This window comes from Melospiza georgiana, chromosome 5 (assembly GCF_028018845.1).
Source record: "Melospiza georgiana isolate bMelGeo1 chromosome 5, bMelGeo1.pri, whole genome shotgun sequence".
NCBI lineage: Eukaryota > Metazoa > Chordata > Aves > Passeriformes > Passerellidae > Melospiza > Melospiza georgiana.
The window spans coordinates 7,979,109-8,001,985 of record NC_080434.1 but is presented as its reverse complement, the minus strand read 5'-3'; the positions used below and the strand labels follow the sequence as shown (position 1 = coordinate 8,001,985).

Genomic DNA, 22,877 nt, shown 5'->3' with positions numbered 1-22,877 from the left:
GAAGCCAGTAATACTAGAGCCAGGGGGAGAGGGAAGGAGTAGTAACATCTGGGAAGACATGCCTCTAACCACATCTGTCTTACAGCCAAGGCCAGCGACCCTGAGCTCTGGAAGAGAAAGTTCCAAACATTCACTCATTATCAGCTACTGAAGCAAAACAAAGGCCTGTGCTTCAGCAGCCTGGGGAAAGATAATCCAGGAGTAATTATCCAGAACTTCACTACTTGAGAGATTTTTTTTTCACCACAAGGTAACACAGGCAAAGGCTACTGTAAGGAAAGCATCAGTTTTAAGGAATGGCAGTGGGAGAGGAAATCAGTTAAAGGAGTTTAAGTGGCAGCAAAAGCTCCAGGAGTCAGTGCCTAAGGGATTTGCCAGTTCTGCAGTAACAGCAAGAGCCCAGGAACACTGCATGTTCCCACAGAGGATTCCAGCATTCTGGGGGTGCCCAGCCTCTCGGAAACATCATGAACACAAACAGAATAATGTACAACATTTTATTACAAAACTGTTAAAAAAGTAATACAATGGAACAAAATACTACAAAATATAAGATCAGCTATTAAGCTACCTTTTACTTAGCTAAAAAGAAACACCTGGCTATCAGTCACTGAATTTCAATAAAACCATTAAATATGCAGAAACAGCAGAAACATTCAACAACTTTTGTTTTTCCAAACCGAACTGTAGCAGCCCTTGGCTACTGCTTACATTATAAATTGAAGTCTCCCTACAAAGAACCACATGACCTATACACAATTCTGTACAGATTTTTATACTGAAGCTAACAATGAGCTGCACTTGAGTTCACATTCTTAGCAAAATGTTGGATCCCGAGCACAAATCTTTACAGCAGGACATTCATTTATTCTTCATCCTCATCATCTTCTTCCTCTTCCTCCTCCTCCTCCTCCTCCTCTTCCTCCTCCTCTGGTTCTGCTTTCTTCTTAGATCCTGCAGGCCTACCTGGGCCCTTCTTTCCTGCATCACTCTTGCTCTTGGCACGATATGCTGCAATGTCCTGCAAGAAAAATGCTTTTAAGTTGCTAGCACTAGAACACTGCAGATAAATCTGCACTGCTTTGGTATTTCAATGCCACTGTACTGCACAGGTCAGATACAGTGCATGCAAAACAGCAGAATTTCCACCTTGGGACTTTCATGCTTAAATCTAAGCAAAAGAACATGCAATGCAGACAGTTTTAAGAATTTTATGACCATGGTGCTTTGGAGTCTGACTACATTTATTTTAGCAAGCAGGTGACCTGTTTTCTGGTAGTAAGGCATCTTGCTGGTAAAATCTCTAGACATGCAAACCCACATCCAGTCTCACTGTAAGGGTTCCAGACACCTGCCCTGCCAACCTTTCCGTGTCTTCTAAAGGCTGACAGAAAGCATTAAGGGTTATAAGCCCCTTATGGTGTGGGTGCAAGACACAAGTCATATATTTACAGTGAGCTCCACAACTTTAACTTTGTTGTATTACTTTTACTGTACCTTTTCATACTTCTCCTTTAGCTTTGCAGCCTTCTGTTCGTATGGCAGTTTATCTTTGGCCGACTGTTCAGACCACATTTCACCTAATTTCTTTGCTGTATCTCCAATGGACAAGCCAGGATGGTCGTTTTTGATTTTCGGACGGTGCTCAGAACAGAAAAGGAAGAACGCAGATCTACATCGAGAGACAGTGAATAAAGTGAAGTATCAAGCTATTGGAATACTCTTTTCTGTGGGGGAAGGGAGTCATAGAAACACTCACGGTGGTCTTTTAGGAGCGTTGGGGTCCTTTTTCTTTCCCTTCTTCTCGCCTTTGGGAGGAACATAGTTTTTCATCTCCCTGTCATAGCGAGCTTTGTCTCCTTTAGCCATTTCTTCAAACTTTCCTTTTTCCTTGCTTGACATTGTCTGTGGGCACACGGAGGGGAAAGAAGAGGCTGGATGAGATAAAGCAGCTACTGACCCACTAACGCCTAAGCAGCAGCTGCTCCCAGGGATCTTTTCCCAGCAGCCCGCAGCAGGGGCGGGGGCTGGCCCGCCAAGGGCTCAGCACGGCTCGGCTCGGCCCCGCTCACCTTCCACCGCTCCGAGCACTTCCGCGAGAACTCTGCGAAGTTGACGGACGAGTCCGGGTGCTTCTTCTTGTGCTCCTCGCGGCACGTCTGCACGAAGTAGGCGTACGAGGACATCTTGCCCCGCGGCTTATTGGGGTCGCCTTTGCCCATGGCGAGGTCGGCGCGGGTCCCTGCGGGCGGCGGTGTGTGGGGAGGCGGCGTGAGGCGGGGCCGCCCCTCAGGCCGTTCCCGCCTCCCGCCCGCCGCCGCCTTCCCGCCCCAGCGCGCCCGGCCCCGCCCCCGCCGCGGCCCCTCTGCCCGCTCCCCCCCCCGGCCCGCGGCCCCTTCCCCGCCGGCCGCCTCTCCCCGCCCCCCGCGGCGGCTGCGGCGGGCAGCCCGCCCGGCCCCGCCGCCCGCGCCCCAGCCCGCCCCGCCGGGGCCGGAGCCGCCGCCGCCCTCCCGGCCCCACCCGCCCGCCAGGAATCCTCCCCTCAGCCCCGGGCGTGCCGCCCGCCAGCCGCGGGAGCCCCTCGCTGCCTCTGCGCCCGGGACCGCCGCTGGTGTCCGCTCCCCCCCCCCCGCGCTCCCTCGGTCCCACCGGAGCGCTGCCGCCCTGCGGACCGGGCCTTGCCTGGCTGGGCGGAGCGGGCGGCGCGGGCGCTGCTCCCTCAGGTGCTGCTGCCGAATGGTGCCCGGCCGCGCTCTTACCGCCTCTTGTTTTCCGCGGCACTGCCCGCCACAGCAACCCGACCCGCGGCGCCCGAGAGCCCGCCCCCGGCCACAGCCCATTGGCTGCCGCGCACGTTCAAACTGCCCGAAGCTCCGCCCCTTGGCGCGGAGACTGGATGGGATTGGCTGCCTGCCGCTCTGACGTCAGCGGCCGAGCTACTCCCGGGCTAGGTCGAGCGCGAGGGGGTCGTTGGCGCTCATACCCGTTGGAACCGGTTGGGGCGAGGAGAGCGGGGGGGCGGGGCTGGGCGGAGGGCGCTGGGCGGCGATTGGGGGAGAGGGACGGTTTAAAAAACCGCGGGGGCCGCTGCCATTGGCCGGGGGGTGGCTGCGACCGATCTGATTGGGCGGAGCGCGGGGGGCTGCAGCGTGGTTCAAAAATACAAAGGGAGCGGGGCTGGCGGCGGCTCCCTCAGCTCTGCCCCTCGGCTCGGCCTGCCCGGCTCGGGGCGGCCGGGGCACCAGCGCCGCCCTCTGCCCCCGTCCTTCCCTCTGTGGGGCGGGGGTCTGGCGGGCAGGAGCGGCTGGCTGTAAAACTGGGCTGAAAGTTGGGTTCGGTGTCCAGGCGAGCCCCGTCCCGCCGCGGGGTAGGGGCTGCGGTGGGGCCCGCTCCCGGCTCCAGTGCGGGTTCCCCCGCGGAAGGAGAGTGTGTGGTTTGTAGCGATGCCTGGCAGAGAGAGCTCCGGCTCCCCTCTCCCCGGCTAGAGGGGCCTGGAAGAGCCTGGGGCTGCCTGTGAGCGCTGCATTCTCTCACTCAGGCCGGGAAGGGAAGGTGTCGGCTCTCCGAGCCTGGCGCTCTCTGTAAAGCGCAAGCTGCAGCAATGGAAAGCTGGGGACCCAGTCTCGGTCGAACTGAGGTCTTAATGCAAGCCACGCCCGTGGTTTGCATCAGTGCTTTCAAGTTGTACCGCTAGTAGCAAATCTGGCCCTTTGGGTTTGGGCAGAGAACTGAAGTTTCCATACAGTCTCTTACACTGCCATGTCACCCCAGACTACATTATACTGGTTTTGCTGACGTTGGTTTTCTTCTGTCTGATTATTTTCATCCAATTTTCAACTTTGGGTAAATATTCTTAGTAATCTAAGTGGTTTTTAACACTCTTCTTTTTTTCAGGTGTAGTTTGTAGCCCTAGTGAGAAGCAGGTTATTACTTTGTTTACTGAAGATGCAGTGCCTTCAGTAGAACTTTCATCATGTTAACCTTCCTCGATGGTAAGAAAAAGCAAATCCCTAAGCTATGTGAGAGTATTGAGTAGCTGCAGGTGTGACAGTGGCCAATGTCTTGATCTCCAGTCTCCCCAGTTCAGAGTTGCTCAGTAAAAGAACTTATTAGGTGCAGTGCTTCAAGCTTTTCTTCCTTTCCTTCTGACAAGTATAGGTTCACCTGCAACAGTTCACTAATTTGGTAGTTAATGCCTCCTTTATCCCTGTTTCATTTTAAGCTTTGTGTATTTGCCCAAACTGCAGCCCTAAAAGCCAAAATCCACTACAGAAGAGGGTAGTTGGCAGGTAAATTAACAGAGCAACCCACAGATTATGCATTCCCTCTGCAGATGTCAAAGCCTTCACAAGTCAGTTATTCAAAACCTTGTATCAGTTCACTTAATGTGGCTATTACTTTTGATAGTGTTTAGCATACAAATAAAGCTTAGCCTTCCTTACCTCCTAAAATAAACATTTACATGGGGAATGTTTCATGATCTGGTTTGGGCTTGTTACTGCTGTATTCCACTGCTTCTCTGTAGCAAATTAATGTTCTGAGTTCTATGTAGGTCTGTCTGTCCTCTTTGCAGAGAGTTGTTTAGTCATTTGGCTTTAAAAATGCTTTTACTTCATATTTTACATGGAAAGCACTATTTTATTTCATGAGTTAAGCTGCCAGATGGGTCACCCATTTACTTTGTGGTGAACTACCTCTGTATAAAAGCTACTTGTGAAGTATGTTCTTGTTAATAAAGTAATTTTGTAGAAGATGGTAGAATTTTACAATACTGGTGTGAGTGAATCCAAGCCATTGGTATCTGTGGTGTAAAAGCATTCCTTGTATGCCAGACTGACCTAGACCTCTCTGACAGTTATTGGAGGGGAGGTGGGGGGAAAAAGTTTTAGGTAAGTTTTATTAACATTTTCACTCTTTTAACATGAATATAGCACGTTCATGGAAAAAAAATTACTTTGGAACACTCTTTGGAAATTTTGTGATGTAATTGCAGTAAGGCTTCCACTGTTGCATCTGTTTTTATATCTGCTCTAAGAATATGAAGAAAATTATTGCGGAAAAGCAGGTGGGGTGAGAAAGTGTAATTATTGCTATGGGAAAAAAAATGAGATCTGCCATTCAAATAATTTAATCAAATGTTTTAAGAAAGAAATTAGGATCTTTAAATTTTCTTACCTGGAAATGAAAGCTTTTGTACACTTTGCTAGACTCACAGTGTGTTACATCATGCTGTCTCATACAACACAGGGCACATGAGAAATCAAAGTAACATCTGTCTGTCCTCCAACAAGGAAGGCAGTATTGAGAATTTTCCATGCTTGAACATGATACTGGAAGCTGCCCACAGCAGTGCCAATGCTGAAAGCCCCACCACACAAGAATGCTGATGTTAGGAACTTGTCCTTCCCAAAGCTGTGCCTTCCTCCCAGCGCCCTCGTGCCTGGAAAAGCACTTCTCTGCTTCCACAATAAGCTGTCACTGTTTGTCATTGTTCCACACTGTTCCTTTTCAGACAAAAACACAATCTGTGTCTCCAGGGATTCAGTCTCTGTTGCTCTTGTAAAGCAGTGATCTATGCAGTATTGACTTTGGTCGGTACGCGTGGTTAATTTATTAACCACATGTGCATGACAGTTGTGGGGAAGAAGCACAAACTCCGGGACTTGGAGTTACTTCAGTGTGAATAATTCTGCTCATGGAATGGCTCTTTGGTTTTATAGCTCCCTGGCTTTGAGCCCTTCTGAGTCTCTAATCTGCCCCACAGTTTGGGGTGCTATTGTTAACTTGGCTTAATCTTCAGTAAACTGCAAGAGAGAGAGATAAGCAGTGAGGCTAGAAATGCTGGATAGAAGGTAGAGAACAGGCCAGATGGGTGAGACCAGGTTACGGAGCTGAGAAATGGATTTAAAGAAAAGTATGTCATGGACAACAAAAATGTGTGATTGGAGTGATGCTGCTTTCTGTCATACTGTATCTCTTGGCTTCTGTGGGCTGCTTCTAGAGCTTTGCTGGACAGTGGTGTCAGTGTGGACAAAGCAAGGGAAGAAAGGAACAAAGGCCTTTTATTTGAATTAAATCATCAGCAGCTCCATTACAACAGATACTGTTCAGCTGAGGAGATTGCAAACTACAGTTGTGTGACCTCAGCTCTGACCAAACTTGCATTCTGGTGGATTTATGTAGTGATGCTGTCAGTTTTAATTCAGTGAGTTGGATAAGGAAGGCCTGCTGTCACTTCCCAGAAAATCTCCTACTATCCAAATTCCTGGATGGAATATGCCTTAATGTGGCCTAAAATTAGGCAGCAAAATTCTGCTTTGGAAGACTATCACTCTAAACCGATAGGCAATTTCTTTTTCCGGGCCTGAAAAATCAGTGGATGAATAATGAATGCAAGGTAAAACTGCTTAATCAAACCAAACTTCACTAATAGGAATGGAAGATGTTGAAAGAAAGCAAATTTAGTTTTAATCAGCAGGTTTCTTTGTTGCAGAAAAAAAAGATTAAAATTCAAGACACAAAACATTTAAGTAGGTCACTGCTTTGAAAACCCTTTTAATGCGAGTTACAAAGTCTACAGACAGCAACAATGTTTTAGGCTTATTTTTTGTGAGCATCTCTCGCTAGATATGTGGTGGGACCTTTAGGATGAAAAGCAAAAATCAAAACTATTTAAGCTACTGCTTATCTAAGTTCAACACAAAACTTATTTTGTTGTAGTGTACCAGTTATAAGGAGTTATTTTCTTGAACTTTGATAAAAACACATATAACTGCTGCTGCCTAAAAGTTTACAAAGCTGGTATTTCTGTCAGTATCTTAAAGAATTACATTTAAGACAGTGTGTTAGAAATTCCCCAGGTTGGTTTTTTTTTGGTGTTGTAGAACATGTAAATAATATGTATGTTGTAAAAATGAAATATATTTACCCTTTAAACATGAGGGTTTTATTGTGAGCCACTGTAAAGCCTGCATAACCAGTTAAGCAGCTCATAGGCAAATGCAGCTGTGTTAGCTACACCAGGCTGGGTTAGTCTGAAAGCTCAGAGCTTGTTTTGACTTTGTGCTGTGTACCCAGTACCTAAAACAAAGGCAGCCTGCAGGAGACACTATCCGGGACAGCTGCAGAGCAAAGGCTCAAACTGCCACAGTCATATGCTAAGAAATAAACACAGCAAATCTCGTCTGGTACTCACACAGATAACATCAGGAACAATAGCAATTCCTGATCACAATAATTGTTACCTGAACTTTTTCAGTCTTAATTTGTCAGTAACTTTTTTTTTTTTTTTTTGCATTGAGTTTACAGGCTTTTAAATTTTTAAAACATGTTTTTGCTTTTCTGTTCACCTGGCTTTCACTCACTTTCTTGTTTACATTCAAAGTAATACTCATGCAACATTTTCCCCTCAAGATATCTAAAAGTCTTTGTTTTGGTATACTGCTAATCTCTTTTTACAGGTGTGAGAAGAAAGCAGCAATTTGTCTTTATATAGTGGATAGTTTCCCAGGCAGCTTAGAGGGGCTCTAAAATGTGGATAGCCCTTATTTGCAGCAAGAATGTGGTTTAAATGGGTAAAAAAAACTTTCTATTCTTCTCTCCCCACCTCCAAACTCTTCCAGTGTTGGTAACATTGGTACTTTGCCTGAAACATATACACAACTTACTCTTAAGAAATTAAATTTAATTGCCAATAAAATTGTTCTGTCTTTTGTGAGTTGGAGAGCATATTTTGAGAACTTTTTTTTCTCCTTCTAAGCTGTAAAGAAAAAGGGTTGGACTGCATCTGACCCTGGAGATATGACATCCAGTGAGGAGATGCAAAGAGGTTGTAGAAACAGTGCAGCTTCTGAACAGTCATGTTTGACAGTAGCTGCTGGAGCTTGCTGCTGCCAGAATGAAGTCCCTGTCAACCCATGGTGACTTACAAATATTGACTAACCAGAATGCTTTGTTTGTTCCTTTGTCCAATCTAAGGAACTCTTTCCTTCTGTGCTCATGTGGGCTAGAAACTTGAACTGAGGCTGAACCTGCCAGCAGGATGTGTTTGCTATGTCACTGCAGCTCTAAACTCTTCTGGGGAAGAGAATAGTGGGAGCTGACAAGGCTGTGTGTGGTGGGCTGCAAGAGGAAGGAGCCAGCAGAGATAAGCAGGTTTGGCTGGTAACAACCAAGCACCTCGTCAGCACTGTGATGTTCATCACCATACTGGTCTTTGTCTTGCATCCAGACAGTGGAAAAGCTGAAATTTCAATGGGTCTCATTAAACTTCAATGGGTCTCAAGTGTTGGTCATGCATTATTGTTCATGTAGACATTGTTGGGAGAATAATTTATTCTGTTACTTCTGGCAACTAGTGCTGTGATGTGTGTCATAGAAATGACCACAGGATACACAGGTGATCTGAGACTAGAAAGAAAACACTCATGAAGTTTTGAAATTGTTGATTGAATCATCAGCCTCATTTTTAGTCATGGTTCCCATGGGATATTCCAGCACCTGATGATATAAATGTATCATTTCCTTAGCACTCCATTGCATACCCTACCCTATACTGCTAAAGAACTTTACAGTATCAGGGGAGGTTGAGTTTGTTGGAATATAATCTTATCTGTATCTTTTATCCAGAAGGAACTCTGCAGGAGGTCAGGAAAGCATTTAAACCCCAAATGCACTTGTAATTTTACTAATTTATTTTTATGAAAGTGTCTGCATTAGTACCAGACTATGTTGTTTTTACTGAGGGAATCCAAGTATCTGACTGATGGTTTGATGGAAGAAGTGTTCACCTGCTCCCAAGAGGCACTTAAAACCAGCTGTTAAATTCAACTAGAGCTAAGTCAGACCTAGAGATGGTTATAACTGTACTGCAAAGACAAGGGCACTCAAAGAGGCTCTTAAGGCTGCAGAACTTTCCTGTTTTCCTTTCTGTAAAATTAATATGTATCAGAAGAGAATATGGTGGTGTAACAGAGCCCTGTAGACTCTAGGATCCTCTGACAAAACCTGAAATCTGAAGATAGTGTAGTATGTGTTATACAAAGCAAGAGGTCCAAGGCATTGTCAAATCTGAATTCCTATAACAAGAAAACAGTAGCTCACAAAATGCAAGACTGTAGCACAGAGTACAGTATATGCAGTGCTTTTTGTGGCATCAAGAGTGCATTAGAGACCAGCAAAATTTACTGAAAAGATATGACAGTTTATCTTACATGGAAAAAAATCTGAGCAAGTTTTTTATTTCATTTCAAAGGATTGAAGAATAATTCTTAAGCACTATACTACATTGGTCTATTACTAGTAGTTAAATTTTTATTGCATTACACAAAACCTCTGGGGGCGATACTTTTCCACAATATGTTTCAGATAGCTGCTTTATATTTCTGAAGAGCATGAGTGATGATTTAATGGAGTCTCTTTCTAACTGTGCAATCTCATATAATATGAAGCAAAATGTTAATCAAAGCAACCTGGATGAACAGGAGATGAGTGACTGTGAAATAAGCAGATAGAGGTGCTTGGGTTGAGTGGAGGCTTCTGAGGAGGAGGAGGGGTGTTGAAACTGAGGGGTACCTAAGGCAAAGCTGGAGGTTGGCTCCTTTGCTTCTGTGTGGTCATTGTACTTGAACTTCCTCTCCTAACACATCCTTCATTGTTTAAGTCCACTAACGAACAATTTGTCAAGTACATTTAACAAAGAACATTATTTTTGCACATAAGAACGATGCCTTCTACCAGAAGATCCTCCCATGCTTCCTGTAACTAATAGCTTATTGTGAAAGAGAATTTGCACAAACCATTACAAAATTTTAAAGCTCTTACAGTACATGGGTTTAATAGTTTTAATCCTAAATTATTCTTAAAACAAAATGTGTAGTTTTGGACCTTCTTTACTGCTTTAAATCTTTAAATAAAAGCTTTTGTTATATATACTCTTTCATACATCTTGAGTTTCCATTGTGCAAGGCCAAATGCCTATAAAAGAAAGACTGGCTTCAGCTGGATTCAGACCTGGAGATAACTCTGGTTAAAGTTATGATTCTTTTTTCTATTACTGTACTTCTTGAACCATATACAATAAGGTCTATGTGTACTAATACAGATTATGTTTTGTTATACAATTAATTATGTGAAATCATACTTTACTATCCTAGCCTAAAATATGTAAAGAAGTAAAAAAAATTGTCTGTAGGCAAGTTCCAATATTCCTATGCTTTGGGTCTGTGCTTTAACAAATTCGGGCAATAAATTAGAAGCAGAGCAAGAGGCAGTGGCAGGTTAGGTGGTGCTGGAGTGGGAAAAGAAAATAAGGTATTAAAAAATCAGGAAAAAAGAAAAAATAAAAAAAGATAGCACTTGTTTCTGGTAAGGAAGGAGAGATTTGGTCAGTGTTCTTTATCACAGCCTATGAATGCTTGCTTATCAAGTAGATTGTTTTTTTATTAAAATGACCAGAGTGTGTGATGGCATTTGCAGAATTTTTCAAGTGTTTTAAAGGAATCTTTTTTCACTGAAGTAGTTATAATACATACCAAATAAAATGTGTATTTGCTGAGAAAAATGTCTACCAATAGTTTTCCTTATTATTCCTTTTGCCAACAGGATAATTTCAGGTGCTGAACACAAGTGCATGAACGTACCCTTGGACTTCAAGTGAGTGGTACCTGCTGGGGAAGGAATCATCCTCCCCAGCTGAACTTTTTGCCATGGAAATGCATACAAAGTTGCAAGAGCCACATTTATCTTCCAGGAGTGATCACCAGCAATGGGTTTGCAATGTGCTTGCAATATATCCAAGGTGATGTATCTGATTATCATTCTTTTCTCTCAAATTACAAAACACATCAATCAAAAGCTAACAGGAGCTGGGACATATGGCATCTCAGAGAAGAACAAGCTGCTGGGCTCCCACCTGTGCCTGGCCTGCCTCGGTGCCAGGAGGGGCCACCGAGTCCCGCTGATTTCAGAGCCTTGGAGTTGTGAATCCAGACTTTTTGGGATGCTGTAGCTCCTGCTCTTTCTGCATGTCACTTACAAGTCATCCATGCTGTGTTCTTGACACCCCCAAGGGATACAGATTACTGCTGCCTTCTGTACTACTCAGCTCTGCTGTGAGTACTAGTGACATGTCATGTACAGGGTAGTTGGTTTGGAGCTCCTGTTTCCTTTGAACTGATTTAATTTTTGAAGTTTAATCAGTATATGGTTGCAATACTGCATGTTTTTGTGTTAATTTAAAATATGTCCCATACATGTTTTATTTATATCTGAATACTTACGGTACCCAGTACTACAGTTTATGTTAAAAAGTTGTAATTTTAGACAATATACTCCACAATGATTTTTGTTTTCATTTAATGTAGCCCAAGCTTCATGAAGGTTTGCAAATCCATTTTGTAGTAAGTAAGCTTCATACTGTGATAAGCCCATGTAGCTGCAGCTCTTTGTATTTTTCATCCCACATGTGATGCAAGATTAAAAGTAACATGATTTCTTTGTAACTGTATGCAGGCATTCATACCAAATGAGGTGGTCACACAGTCCTGCCCTCCTACTGCACCATCCTGAGTGCTGGGGCATCCTGCAACTGAGCAGGAAAGTCCAAACGATTTTTCCTGCTGCTAGCCTAGTTGTAACCCAACAGAGTTTGCTGTGCAGCCACAGCAATGTTTTTATGGGCACAAAGAGGCACAGGGCACAGGTGTGAAAATGAGCAGCTTACAGCAGAAACAGAACCATCTTTCTAAGTCCCACGACTCTCTTATTGTGACCTAATCATGAAACTATGATACTACTTTACTTGAAATTACGCTTATAAATTAGCATCTTGGCAAGCACGGCTGGGTAACATAATCAGGCTTTTAACTGCTCCCAAACTGTACAAAGAGGATCAGAAACATTTAAAATGCACAAGTGATCTTTCCATCAAACCAAACAACAGCAGCCAGGCCCAGATAGACATATTTTATGCTCAGAGTAAGGTCAAATCCATCTGAAAAAAATACCCCAAAAAACCCCAAAACCAAAAGAACCTCAAAAGACGTAGTCCAAGAGTCTAGAAATTGCTATTCATGACCCAGATTCCCACTGAAGAATTCCTGGAACTCACCCTTGTCCCACTTTTCCCAGATTTTAACGTCTACTATGATTGTTATTGGGGTTTTTGTTCTTTTTTATCTTAACATTATTACAGTTTTCAAAAGTTTGAAGTCACAAGAAACTCAAAACTTCGGTTAAACTTTTGCTGCCTGAGATTGCTCAGCAGCAGAGCGTGGAAATAACCTAGGTATTATACAGTCTTCAACTTGGCTGACAACAAAGCAGAGCTCAGTATTTTTTCCAACTCTTCTCCTATTCCCTTTGCTAATCACTGAAACGTGTCCCGTGGATAGCTGCTGTGACTTTAGCTCAGCGCAGCTTCAGTTACTGTATCCTTCACTCAGCTGCGGCTGTGGGACCGACCCTTATTCTCTAATACCAGGTTACGCAACCAGATTAAGGAGCCATCTGCAGCACAAACTGAAACTGCTCTATAATCGTGTTCCCGGCTCAGGCAGAACTCTGGCTTACGCAGGATCTGTGTCTCCTTGAATTATTCACCAGCCTCCCTGCTACTTCTCTCCTTCTTCAAGTTGGAAATGCACAGCAAGCGATACGGTCAAATATTTCAGCGATTAAATCATTGCGCTTTGAGCACGCTCAGCTCAGATGCCGCTTCTGAGATTTAAAGGAATATTTGCGGTAGTTCAAAGGGAAAGCAAAACCTCTCCCTTCCATGTGCCTCCTTTGAATGTGCTTGAAAGGACAGTAGATCAGAGCTTGCTGCTTTTGCCACTCTGCTGTCAACAGCTGAATTGTTAAATGATTTAATGCCAACGCATCTCTCATGTAGCTTTGTAAAGCCTCAAAACTAAAAATACCTGCTTTTGTCAAGTATTCTCAGAGCGTCTATTTTACCTTGTCGTGTGCACAGCAAGGTCTTGCTTGGTTCATCATTAGCGAAAATAATTCTGCATTCTCAAGGGTTTTCAGTTGTTACAGTCACCTTTACCAACAAAAAATCCTTTTAAATGGATTTTTTAACTGGAAACTCTCACTCTAAATCGCCTTTGTCTTCAGAGGGTTTTGCACAGGAACACAGGACGGAGCCCTGACTACGCGTGTTGTAAAATCCGCTCTAACAAAGGCCGGAGCTCCGTTTGTTTTCCGCCGAGAGACGCAGAGCCGGCGGCTGCGCTGCGGCTCCCGCGGAGCTGCCTCCCGCAGCGGGGCGGCAGGAGCCCCGCACAGAGCCCGCCCGTCCTCTCGGGAGCCATGGCCGACAGTCAGCGGGAAAGAAAGGAGGCAGGGAAGGAAGAGGCCGAGAGGGAAGGCAGGAGACAGACGGTCCGGAACGAGCAGCCCGAGCAGTGCCGGCTGCGGCTAAAACACTACAGCGAGAACAAGTGAACAGGGGCAGCCGCTGCGGCACAACGAGGCGCCGCGAGACCCGGCAGGAGGCGGCGGAGGCCGCCGGCCCCGCGTCGCTTCTCTAGGAGCGCGGGTACGCTCTCAGCCGTGCCGGCGGCAGCTCCGACCCGCGACACCCTCCGGGGCCGCCCTTCCACATTCACATCCCACGGCGGAGGCGCGGGAAGGGGGAAAAAGAGAGCTTGACGCGCGGGGCTTTGCAGCGGGCCCAGCCTCCAGACTGGGAGGCAGAGGGAGCGGAGCGGAGCGGAGCGGAGCGCGGCGCGGCGCGGGTAAAGCAGCGGCTGCCGCAGCGCGTCCTGCCCCCGGCCGTGCCCGGGCCGCGCTCCCGCCGCCGCGCCGTGCCCCGGGCAGGGACTGCGCTTCCCGTGGGGCCGCGCGCGGCAGCCGGCATGCGCGGCGGGGCGGGGCGGGGCGGCAGGTTGCTGTTGTTACATAGGAAACAGCTGAAGAGTCTCCACATGACAGGGGGGGAAGGAGGAAGTGGGGCGGCTCGCGGGGCTCTGCCGCTCCGGTAGTCGCGGGGCTCGGCCGGCCGCTGCTGGCGGGGAGAGTCCTTCCCGCGACGCGTGGGCTGACCGCCCTCCAGGGCAGGCTTGCGCCTCGGTGCCGCCGCTGAAGCGAGGCAGGCAGGGAGCGGGGAGCCCCCCGCCGGGCCGCGGCGCCTCGCCGGGGAAGTTTGGTGCGGGGCGGGATCCCGCCGGCGGTGGCGCCGGGTATGAACGGCTTCGCCCCCGAGGAGGTGACCCAGCGCGGGGCAGACCCCGCCGCCGCGCCGGTGGTGGGCAATGCGGGCTCCGCCGTGGAGGTGCCGCCGCCGCCAGCGCCGCCGGGGCTGGGTCCGGCCGCCGTCGCCGCCGCGGGCTCGGCGGGCGGCGGGTGCGCGGGCGGCCCCGGGGCCGGGCAGCTGTGCTGCCTGCGGGAGGAGGGGGAGCGATGCGGCCGCACCGCCGGCAACGCCAGCTTCAGCAAGCGCATCCAGAAGAGCATTTCGCAGAAGAAGGTGAAGATCGAGCTGGACAAGAGCGTAAGTCCGCGAGGGGAGGACGCGCCAGGGCAGCCGGCGGGGCGGGCGGACAAAAGCGGCCGGTTGGTCGCTGCGTCTGTGTCTTAGTTGGCCGGGGGACTTTTAATAAAGTTTAGTGGGGAAGCAGGGGTGTTTGGCGGCGGGGAAGTGTTCGTTCCCCCTTCCCAGCTCTTTTCGGTAGCACGGCCGAGTTTGGCTGGCGCGGCAGGAGCGCTGGCTGAAAGTCCCTCCGGGCGGGGGACAGCGCCCGCCTTTCCTGCCTGCCCCTGGGGTCCCCTGTAGCCCCAGGAGCCCGGGCACCGACTGCGTGTGCCCCGCTGTAGCGGAGCGGGCTGAGCGTGGCCGGGAAGCGCCGCTGCCGGCCGGAGCGGAGCGCAGCCTGCATGGCTCCGGCGCGCTAGTTTGTCTGTGTTGCTGGCGAGGGCCGCGCTCGCCGCCCCGCCTCGTGTTGCAGCGCCGCGCGTCTCCTGCCGTGCCGCTCCATCTTCCGCTCGGCAGCCATCGGGCCCCGCGCGGCGCGGCTCGGCTCGGCACGGCTCGGCCGGGCAGGGCGGGGGCCGGCCGCCTTCCTGCGGGCCGGGTTGCCCAGGAGCCGGGGCAGCGCCCGCCCTCGCCGGGTGCCGCGGGAGGGGAGGGCAAGGCGGGCTGCAGCGTGGGGCGGCCGGCGGGAGCGCCCTGCGCCGGCCGGGGCTGCGTGTGCCCCCAGAGACCCCGGCCCCGCTGTGCAGCCCGTCCCCAACGCTGCCCCGTGCTCTCTTCTGCACTCAAAACACGCGGACCTGGGGATTCCGGGCAGCCCCGGGCCCAGATCTCCCAAAGCGTGCAGATCCCCACGAAAGGGAAACTTGTTAAAAAGAAAGAAAGTAAAAATAAGTGTGTTGCGTGACCACGCCGGGTAGCGGAAGTAAAGCAAGGAGGGGAGGATATAGCTGGGGAAATGAGAGCCTCTCTCAGCCCTGCAGAGAAAGCGGAGAGTTGTTTTTTGTTTGCGTGCTGCCCGGCCCCGCGGTGCGATGCGCGGCCGGAGGGAGGGAAGGAGGGCGGGCTGTGCTGCGTGGCTCCACAGCCTGGCACTGCTGCATCGGCCCATTGCAGCAGTGCAGCACGCTCTCCCTCTAGAAGAAGCCAGTAGAAAAGCTTCCTCAACCCAGTTTAAGTGGCTGTGAGTGCTCAGCATTGTCTGTGTTCGTGCACTCTAGTCTGGGGGATACACTCCGTGGGTTTGATTGAAAGATGCCGTTTTATTCTTCCAGGCAAGACATCTGTACATTTGTGACTTCCACAAAAATTTGATTCAGAGTGTGAGAAATAGAAGAAAGAGGAAAGGCAGCGATGATGATGGTGATTCACCAGTGCAAGACATCGACACTCCCGAGGTAGCTAAACAGTTGTTTGGGGTTTTTCGAGTTACTGTGTTAAGCTTCTTAATGACACCGAGTCTGCACCAACACCACCCTCCCACTTTTACAGCTTATCTTGCATGTGGGAAAGGGAAGATCTTTGATTTGCATTGTTCTTAATACAACAGAATTTAACTGAGTTTTGTGGAATGTTTTGTGATTAAATGGTGCAGAGTACAAGGAACAAGAGTCTCTATTTTTACGTGTCTGATGGTTCTCTCAGAAATCTACTGTTTTCAGCTTCCTCCTCCTTAGCGCTTTGCCACATACCGTCGAGCTCTTATGTTTTACAGGAGCTCACAACCTGAAGGGAATTGCACATAATGCTTGGGATATAAATGCTTCTCTGTCCTGTCCCTGTTGTGCTAAATGTATTGCAGATGGTTCTTGGCAATTATTCCATTGCCCTAGTCACTTTAAAGATGAGAGTTTAATGATGGCAGCTTTGTTTCTGCCCCGCTGTGGGGGGAAGAGCCATTTGGGGAGCTCTGCTGTGAAGGAGTGGAGTAGAGAAATACCGTGGCTTTTCAACCTGTTTTCTCCCCTGCACATCAGTGAAATCTGACCCATTAAAATAAGGGAACTAAAGCATCCAACTTTTTTCATGGTATAATGGGTCGGTCTTTAACATAAGGCTCTCTTTTTCTTACACATGCTCTGGGTTATTTTTGCTACAACGTTGCTTAGCAGGTGCTCCACAGTGTTAATTCTGAGCAGAGGCTGTTCCCTTCTGAGAGGGATTGTTTAAACATTCTTCAGAAATTGCTCTGTAAGTGTTAATTTAATGGCATCCTTATGGTCAGCATCTGCAGATAACAGCAAGTAAGCAGGAAACTTTGTTCAGGAATCTGTGCCTTTAGGCACGAGGCTCCGGTCTGGAGGCTCTGGCTAAGAGGATTTTAGGAGATTGCAAGTAGTTTGATGCTGGGTGGTGTTGTCTGTCTGTTAAATATCTGGAATTGTTTCTTGGAAAGTTCTGTCTAAAGCTAGTGCTGTGAGTGACTTCAGGTAGCTCTCTGACACTGTGTAATGGCAGCTCTCCTGGAAGCCTGTTTTGTTTTCTTATGCCAGGATTATAAACCATGTCACAACTGATGGATATCTCCAGAACAAGAAAACAAACTTTTTTTTCCCTTAACAGTAGTATTAAAAAAACCCCAAAAAACTGGGAACTGTTTTTGAGGAGTGTCAGCTGGCTGTTTGGACAAGGGCAGTATGTTCATTCCTTGTAATTCCTGTGTGCCTTAGATACTTGTTTGCCCTTGACCACCTTTATTTTCAATTATTACCCAGTTTGCTAAGGAAAAAAGTGTCATTCTTCTAAAGAGTTGTAAGGCTCTCCTGCTCCATCTCAATCATGCCCATCTTTACTGGTTGGAAACGATTCCTACAGGAGGATAAGAAACTCCTGCAGTACTGGTAGCTTCTGGGGTTTGGTGAAAAGCTGCTGCTCCTCCTTTGCATGATGCTGCAAGGGTGGCTTCCCCACTGTGGCTTGGGAAGGGTAATTTAATGCCATGTAAACTTTAGAAACACCAAGGGATACCATCCTTTATCTTGCAAGGTGACCTCACTTCAGGCCTGGCCAGGTTGCCAAGTGTGCAGTAGCACTGCTGTTCTAAGTGTTCTGCAGTGAGGCTGTTAAATGAATTTAAAGCAAAGGTGAATGCCTTCATCAATCTTTAATGCAGTGAGTTTGGAGAATACTTCTGTAATTGCAACTGACCTAATAGAATTTCTCACTCAGCCTGCTTTCTGAGCCTGCTCTCCCACTCAGTCATCTGATTAAGCTCTCTTAGGTTGTCAGGGAGGATGGGAAGGGTAAGCTGTTGCTGGGAGAAGTGACTGATCAGAGTACACAGGATTCAAAACTGACAGAGCACTGGATTAAGGCTGTGTATTTGTATCCCTGAGAGGACTTTGTGTAATTCTCTCAACTGCTGAATGACATTGAGAAAGAATTTTGGACGTTTATGCCCATGCACCTAACTCCTGCATATTGCTTGTGTAGCAGGGATACATTTGGAGAGCAAGAACAGTTGTTTTCTTTCGTCACCTCAAGCCAAGAATACTTGTGCATTCTGGACTCTGTCCTGATTCTAATATGTGCTCTTTCACGGTGCAGATATCTTTCATGGTGCATGGTGTCTTGTATGAAATCTACATAAGATTTAATGGCTTAAATTACAGTACAGGGTAATGAAATAATGGCTGAATATACAGTATAGATGCTGATCCTCCTTTGGATTAGCATTTTTATAGATGTTATATAAAAGTTGCTCTTGGGCTTATGTTATCATGCTGGAAGTGGGAAGCAAACAAAATTCCAGAATGGATGCAAATACAATAGTGAATTCAAAATAATGTCCACAGTTAAAGGGAGGTAGAGGCATGCTCAGTAACAACAAAACACTCTTAAACTGAGCTGGGCTATTTTCCTTTCTGCTGGAAGGTTTGTTTTTTGTCAAAATGACATCTGCTGAGCTGACTGTTTACACTTGTGTATCTGTGATTTTCCAAAATGCTTTTGCGAGACGAACTGTTAATGACTGAATTTTTTTCAGTTATATTAGATTGTTTTCTTCCCCTTCCCCCTCTTTTCTTCTAGGTTGATTTATATCAGTTACAAGTAAACACACTTCGAAGGTACAAAAGACACTTCAAGCTACAGACCAGACCGGGACTTAACAAAGCACAGCTTGTTGAAGTATGTATGAGTGTTTCCCATAATAGCAAATGCAACTTGCTGTGGCATGTGGTTTTCTATGCACTGTGATCCTTGCATAAAGTGCCTATATAATCTGGATTTTAGGAGAACAAAAGGGAGCTGCTTATCTAGCTTCCTTCATTGGCCACAGCTCCTGAGCTAAGTAAATCAAAAGTAAAAGCTCTTTCCAGAGGAGGGACTCTCAGCTTCCAAAAGGAGTGTATGCTGCTTGTAAACACAGTGTTAAGCTGGAGCAGTAAGATGGTCTTCATGCCCCTGAATGTCATAGAATCATGGATTTATTCTGTCTGTGCATCAATCACAGCTTCACCTGACATGTCCTGCTGGAAAGGACTAGAAACTGAGAGCTGTCAGTGAGGTTCTGGTGAAGTTCAGACTTTGCCTTAAAAAGCTACAAACGTAGCTGCAAACGTAGGTTTCTGTATGTGTAAAGTACAGAAGCCTGAAAAAACATGCTTCTGCTGGTAATTAATTCTGTTAAAACCACTGGAATCTGCTGTCAGAAAACTGGAATTACATGGAACTTACTGTTTCCAAAAGTGCTGAAGCTGCATGTCAGTACAGCTGTATGATAGCATCTTTGCTTTGCATGAGTGCTGTTTTATAGGAATTCTTCAGTGCTGCAAAGGTGCAGTCACAGCACATTGATGTAAATAAGTGGAAGGGCTGGTGATCTTAACAGGAAGGTATAGCTGCTGATTGTTCACTTTTGTGCAGTGATACATTCAGCTGTATGTAAGTGCAGACACTGTTTTCATCTCCTTAATCTGTGTGGATTAAAAACAAGGCTCTTAAAGGTGTGGGTGATCTCAAGGCTGAACTGTAAAGAAATAGCCCTGCTGCCACTAAGTGTGAGAATGCAAAATCAGTCTTCCATTTTCTTATATCTAGGTTAGCTCTGGAGTTAGAAGGACTGTGAATTGAAAAATCACAGGCAGTTTTTGTTCTGCACAACTGGTGTTTCGCAGGGTCTGCTTTAGGTACCTCTCACAGGATACTTGCACTGGGTTATTCCAGTGGTGCATGGTGTGCAGGGGCAAAGCTGTTCTGCCACATGCTTGATTTGACTGACCTGCAGGTATTTGTGAGCTATAGCCACAGAGCTTCCTTAATACACAGTACATTTGATTCCTTGCAATCTGTCCCAACATACCATGGACACTGCTCTAGCTGTTACTGAAAGTTCTCGTCAAATTACTGTGTCAAACTGCTTCTCTGTGAATGCTTTTGGGGTAGAGTTTAGAAAGTTTCCGAATTTTTTAGTTAGGCTGAACATTTATCCATTTATCCCACACATATCCTGTGGTGCTTAAGTGAGCAGTCCCATGTTTTTCACTTCATCCTTTTAATCTACCAGTCTGGCAAAGAGCCAGAGAACAGATTCAGTTACAATATTTTGCAACTTTCTTTTAAAGCTGGTGTTTATTTTGATGAAGGGAAAGACTGATGAAATGACAAGTGATTCAAGAACTGCTTGAAACTGCTTAGGGATTGTTGTATTTCAATGGTTACAGCATGGTGAATTTTCATTAATAGCTTTGTTTTGAAGAGCTGAATGTTCAGTTATAAATTTCTGGTAATTCTTGGGTTGTGTTAAATGTTTCTGTATGTGATTTGATGCAGACACCACCTCCCAAGTTGAGTGGAGAGCAATAATAATAATTGTACTGTCACTGTTAACATTCTGTAGTGATTACCTGTTATATTCAAGCTCTAACTGAACAAATGTAATGGTAGTCCCCTGATTGTTCTGATAGCTTTGAGGGTTTTTTTCCCCTGAAAAAATTCTCAGCTTTTTACTTTGGAAATTAGGGGTACAATCTCCTACATTTAGTTCACAGTTATCAGTAAAATAGTTCCTGTTTACCTTTTTATGACTACTGAAGAGAGGCAGAATTTCCTTTTTTATAAACTTCTTAATCAGTCTTTTAAACTTGAATGTAGTACATTTAAATATGAATCTTCAGTTTTTGCATGTAAGAGTGATTATTTAATTTCCTTGCATTCTTCCTTTATAGATAATTGGCTGCCACTTTAGGACAATTCCAGTGAATGAAAAGGACACCTTAACATACTTCATCTACTCAGTGAAGAATGACAAGAACAAACCAGATCTAAAGATGGATAGTGGGATTCATTAGGCAGAAAAGGTTGGGACTGAGACTCAGGCTGCAAATGAAAAGACTGAGGTTTTGTTGATATGCAAAAGCTTTCTTTGTACCTTTTTCTCCTGAGAGGGTTTGTCTGTTTTTTTTTTTCATAACCTTGCTGATTTGTTTGAAAACCATCCCTTATGAAACAAATTTCCTCAGCAAAAGTATTTTAAATAAATATCACTGATATTGTTGCTCAGATGGGTGTGTCTGTAATTTTAATGAGTTGGACTCGATCCTGACAGGTCCCATCCAGCTCAGCATATTCTGTGATTCTATGATACTTGTACCTAATAGTTAAGCTTTAATGAACTATGTAATAATATTAAAATATTTTTCAATTGAAACGTGCCAAGGATATATTTATAAGTGTGCCTCAAGTGCTTATGATGCAATGCCTTTAAAAAAAAAACCGTAGCAGACTTGGCAATAGGTTCTTTTTCCTAAGGTAAAAGGTTTTAAGTGCCAGTTCTGTTCTTAGCTGGGCAGAAATGGCTGAGTAACAATTTTTTCTCCCTTTGGAAACAAGTATTGGAGGATTTTCTGATTTGTTTATTCATTGTGTCATTGCTGAGATACGTGCTTCCAAGCACTGAGGCCTTCCTGCTCCTATATTAAAATGGAAAAAAATGCAGCTCTTGAATTTCAAAGCTGTAAGTACAGATGAAGAGACTGCTGCAGCTTGCTGTGCTGAGAAATCCTTTGACTCAGTAAGAAATCCTTTACCTGCTGACTTCTCCATTTGTCTGCATGGACTGCTGCTAAGAACTTAATTGGAGAATGAGAGTTGAGCCTGTGTGGGGTCAATACAGCCTCTTCTAACAGGCACACTGCTTCTTTTCCATTGCATGGATTAGCTCAGGCCTGTCTAAAAGGAATAACCCCCTCTCAATAAACCCAGAACCCATGGTAGCTTATGGAGAATAATATCCAGCAATACTTAGGCTTTTAATTAATTGTCTTAGAAATCTCTGATGTTGAAGATGGTATTATGAATGACTTCTTGTATTGCAACTATTTTGTCAATCTAAATGTGTGGTGTATGGAAAATTATTTCTTTCTACTTAAGCATGTAGGATGAATGAACAGCTGAGGGAAAATAGTTTTTATCTTAAAACTGAGGAGGACATGGCTTCATCTGGTCCAGTTAGCATTCATTGCAACTCCCAACCTTATCAGATGTTTATAAGCTTTTCCTTAATTTGGGAAAAATAAGAAAGCAGTATGTCTGTGATCTAATCTGCTTGATGTTAATCTTTCGAGTTTTTTTTGAAAATTACTACTCTGCAGGCATCACTACAACTAAGATGCTTCACTTTGCTTTTTTTGACCTGTGAGGCTTGCATAGAACTGAATGATGATAAACCCTAACCTCAGACTGGCTGCTTTCCCAATGGTGTGATTTCTTTCACTTGTACTGCTTTATCTATTTCCACAATACAGTTCTGCAGTGCTGGCTTAAGTTCAGGACAGTGATATCTAGCTAGTGACAGCTAAAATTGCTGCTTCTTTGAAGGTATGTTTTCATGGCCATTTCACTATAGGGACTGTCAATTTGTTTACTAAATGTCCTTTGAACACATTCAAGCTTCTTACCTTCAAAGTGCAAATTGCATAAAAAGCCAGGGAACCTAGTCATGGATAGGACATCCAAAGGATAAAGAGTTTTGTTCTGAGTGCATGACAGGGTTGAATGTTCTCACCTAGGCCTGGCAGGACCTGTAGATGAAATTGTGTGAGGGAAGGAAGAGTAGGGAAAGAAACAAAAGCAAGTTTCTATTTGTCAGTTTTAAAGTAGTAACTTAAGCGACTCTATCTTGCTGCCTGTGGAAAGTGGCAAAGTTGTGGATTGTGGATTTTCCAGGAGTCTTGGAAGAAATTTTAACTGAAAGCCACCAACTTTAGTACCCAGCCTTGTATCTGCCTTAACTTTTTTTTGCTACAGCTGTTTGCCAAGCTGTGAATGCCAGGCATATACAACATGATTCTTGTAGAAACTAGATGGCACAAACAACAGGAGTTTACCTACCCTAGAAGCTTGTAGAGGACTTTACACATACCATAGGTTTCTGGTTTTGTTTTTTTTTTTTTTTTTGCAG

At 45.8% G+C, this 22,877-nt stretch overlaps 2 protein-coding genes across 2 annotated transcripts; one reads left to right on the top strand and one right to left on the bottom strand.

Moving 5' to 3' along the window:
• Positions 1-488: 488 nt before the first annotated feature.
• Positions 489-2,772, bottom strand: HMGB2 (high mobility group box 2). The gene is made up of 5 exons (XM_058024538.1): positions 2,683-2,772; positions 2,073-2,242; positions 1,760-1,905; positions 1,498-1,672; positions 489-1,021 (listed from the first exon to the last, which is right to left on the bottom strand). Exons 2-5 carry the CDS (start codon positions 2,220-2,222, stop codon positions 866-868), a joined length of 627 nt encoding a protein of 208 aa, XP_057880521.1. The 5' UTR covers positions 2,223-2,242; positions 2,683-2,772; the 3' UTR covers positions 489-865.
• Positions 2,773-13,928: 11,156 nt separating this feature from the next.
• SAP30 (Sin3A associated protein 30) lies at positions 13,929-20,977 on the top strand. Its single transcript, XM_058024354.1, has 4 exons — positions 13,929-14,497; positions 15,751-15,873; positions 18,506-18,604; positions 20,644-20,977. Exons 1-4 carry the CDS (start codon positions 14,189-14,191, stop codon positions 20,764-20,766), a joined length of 654 nt encoding a protein of 217 aa, XP_057880337.1. The 5' UTR covers positions 13,929-14,188; the 3' UTR covers positions 20,767-20,977.
• The last annotated feature ends 1,900 nt before the right edge of the window (positions 20,978-22,877 follow it).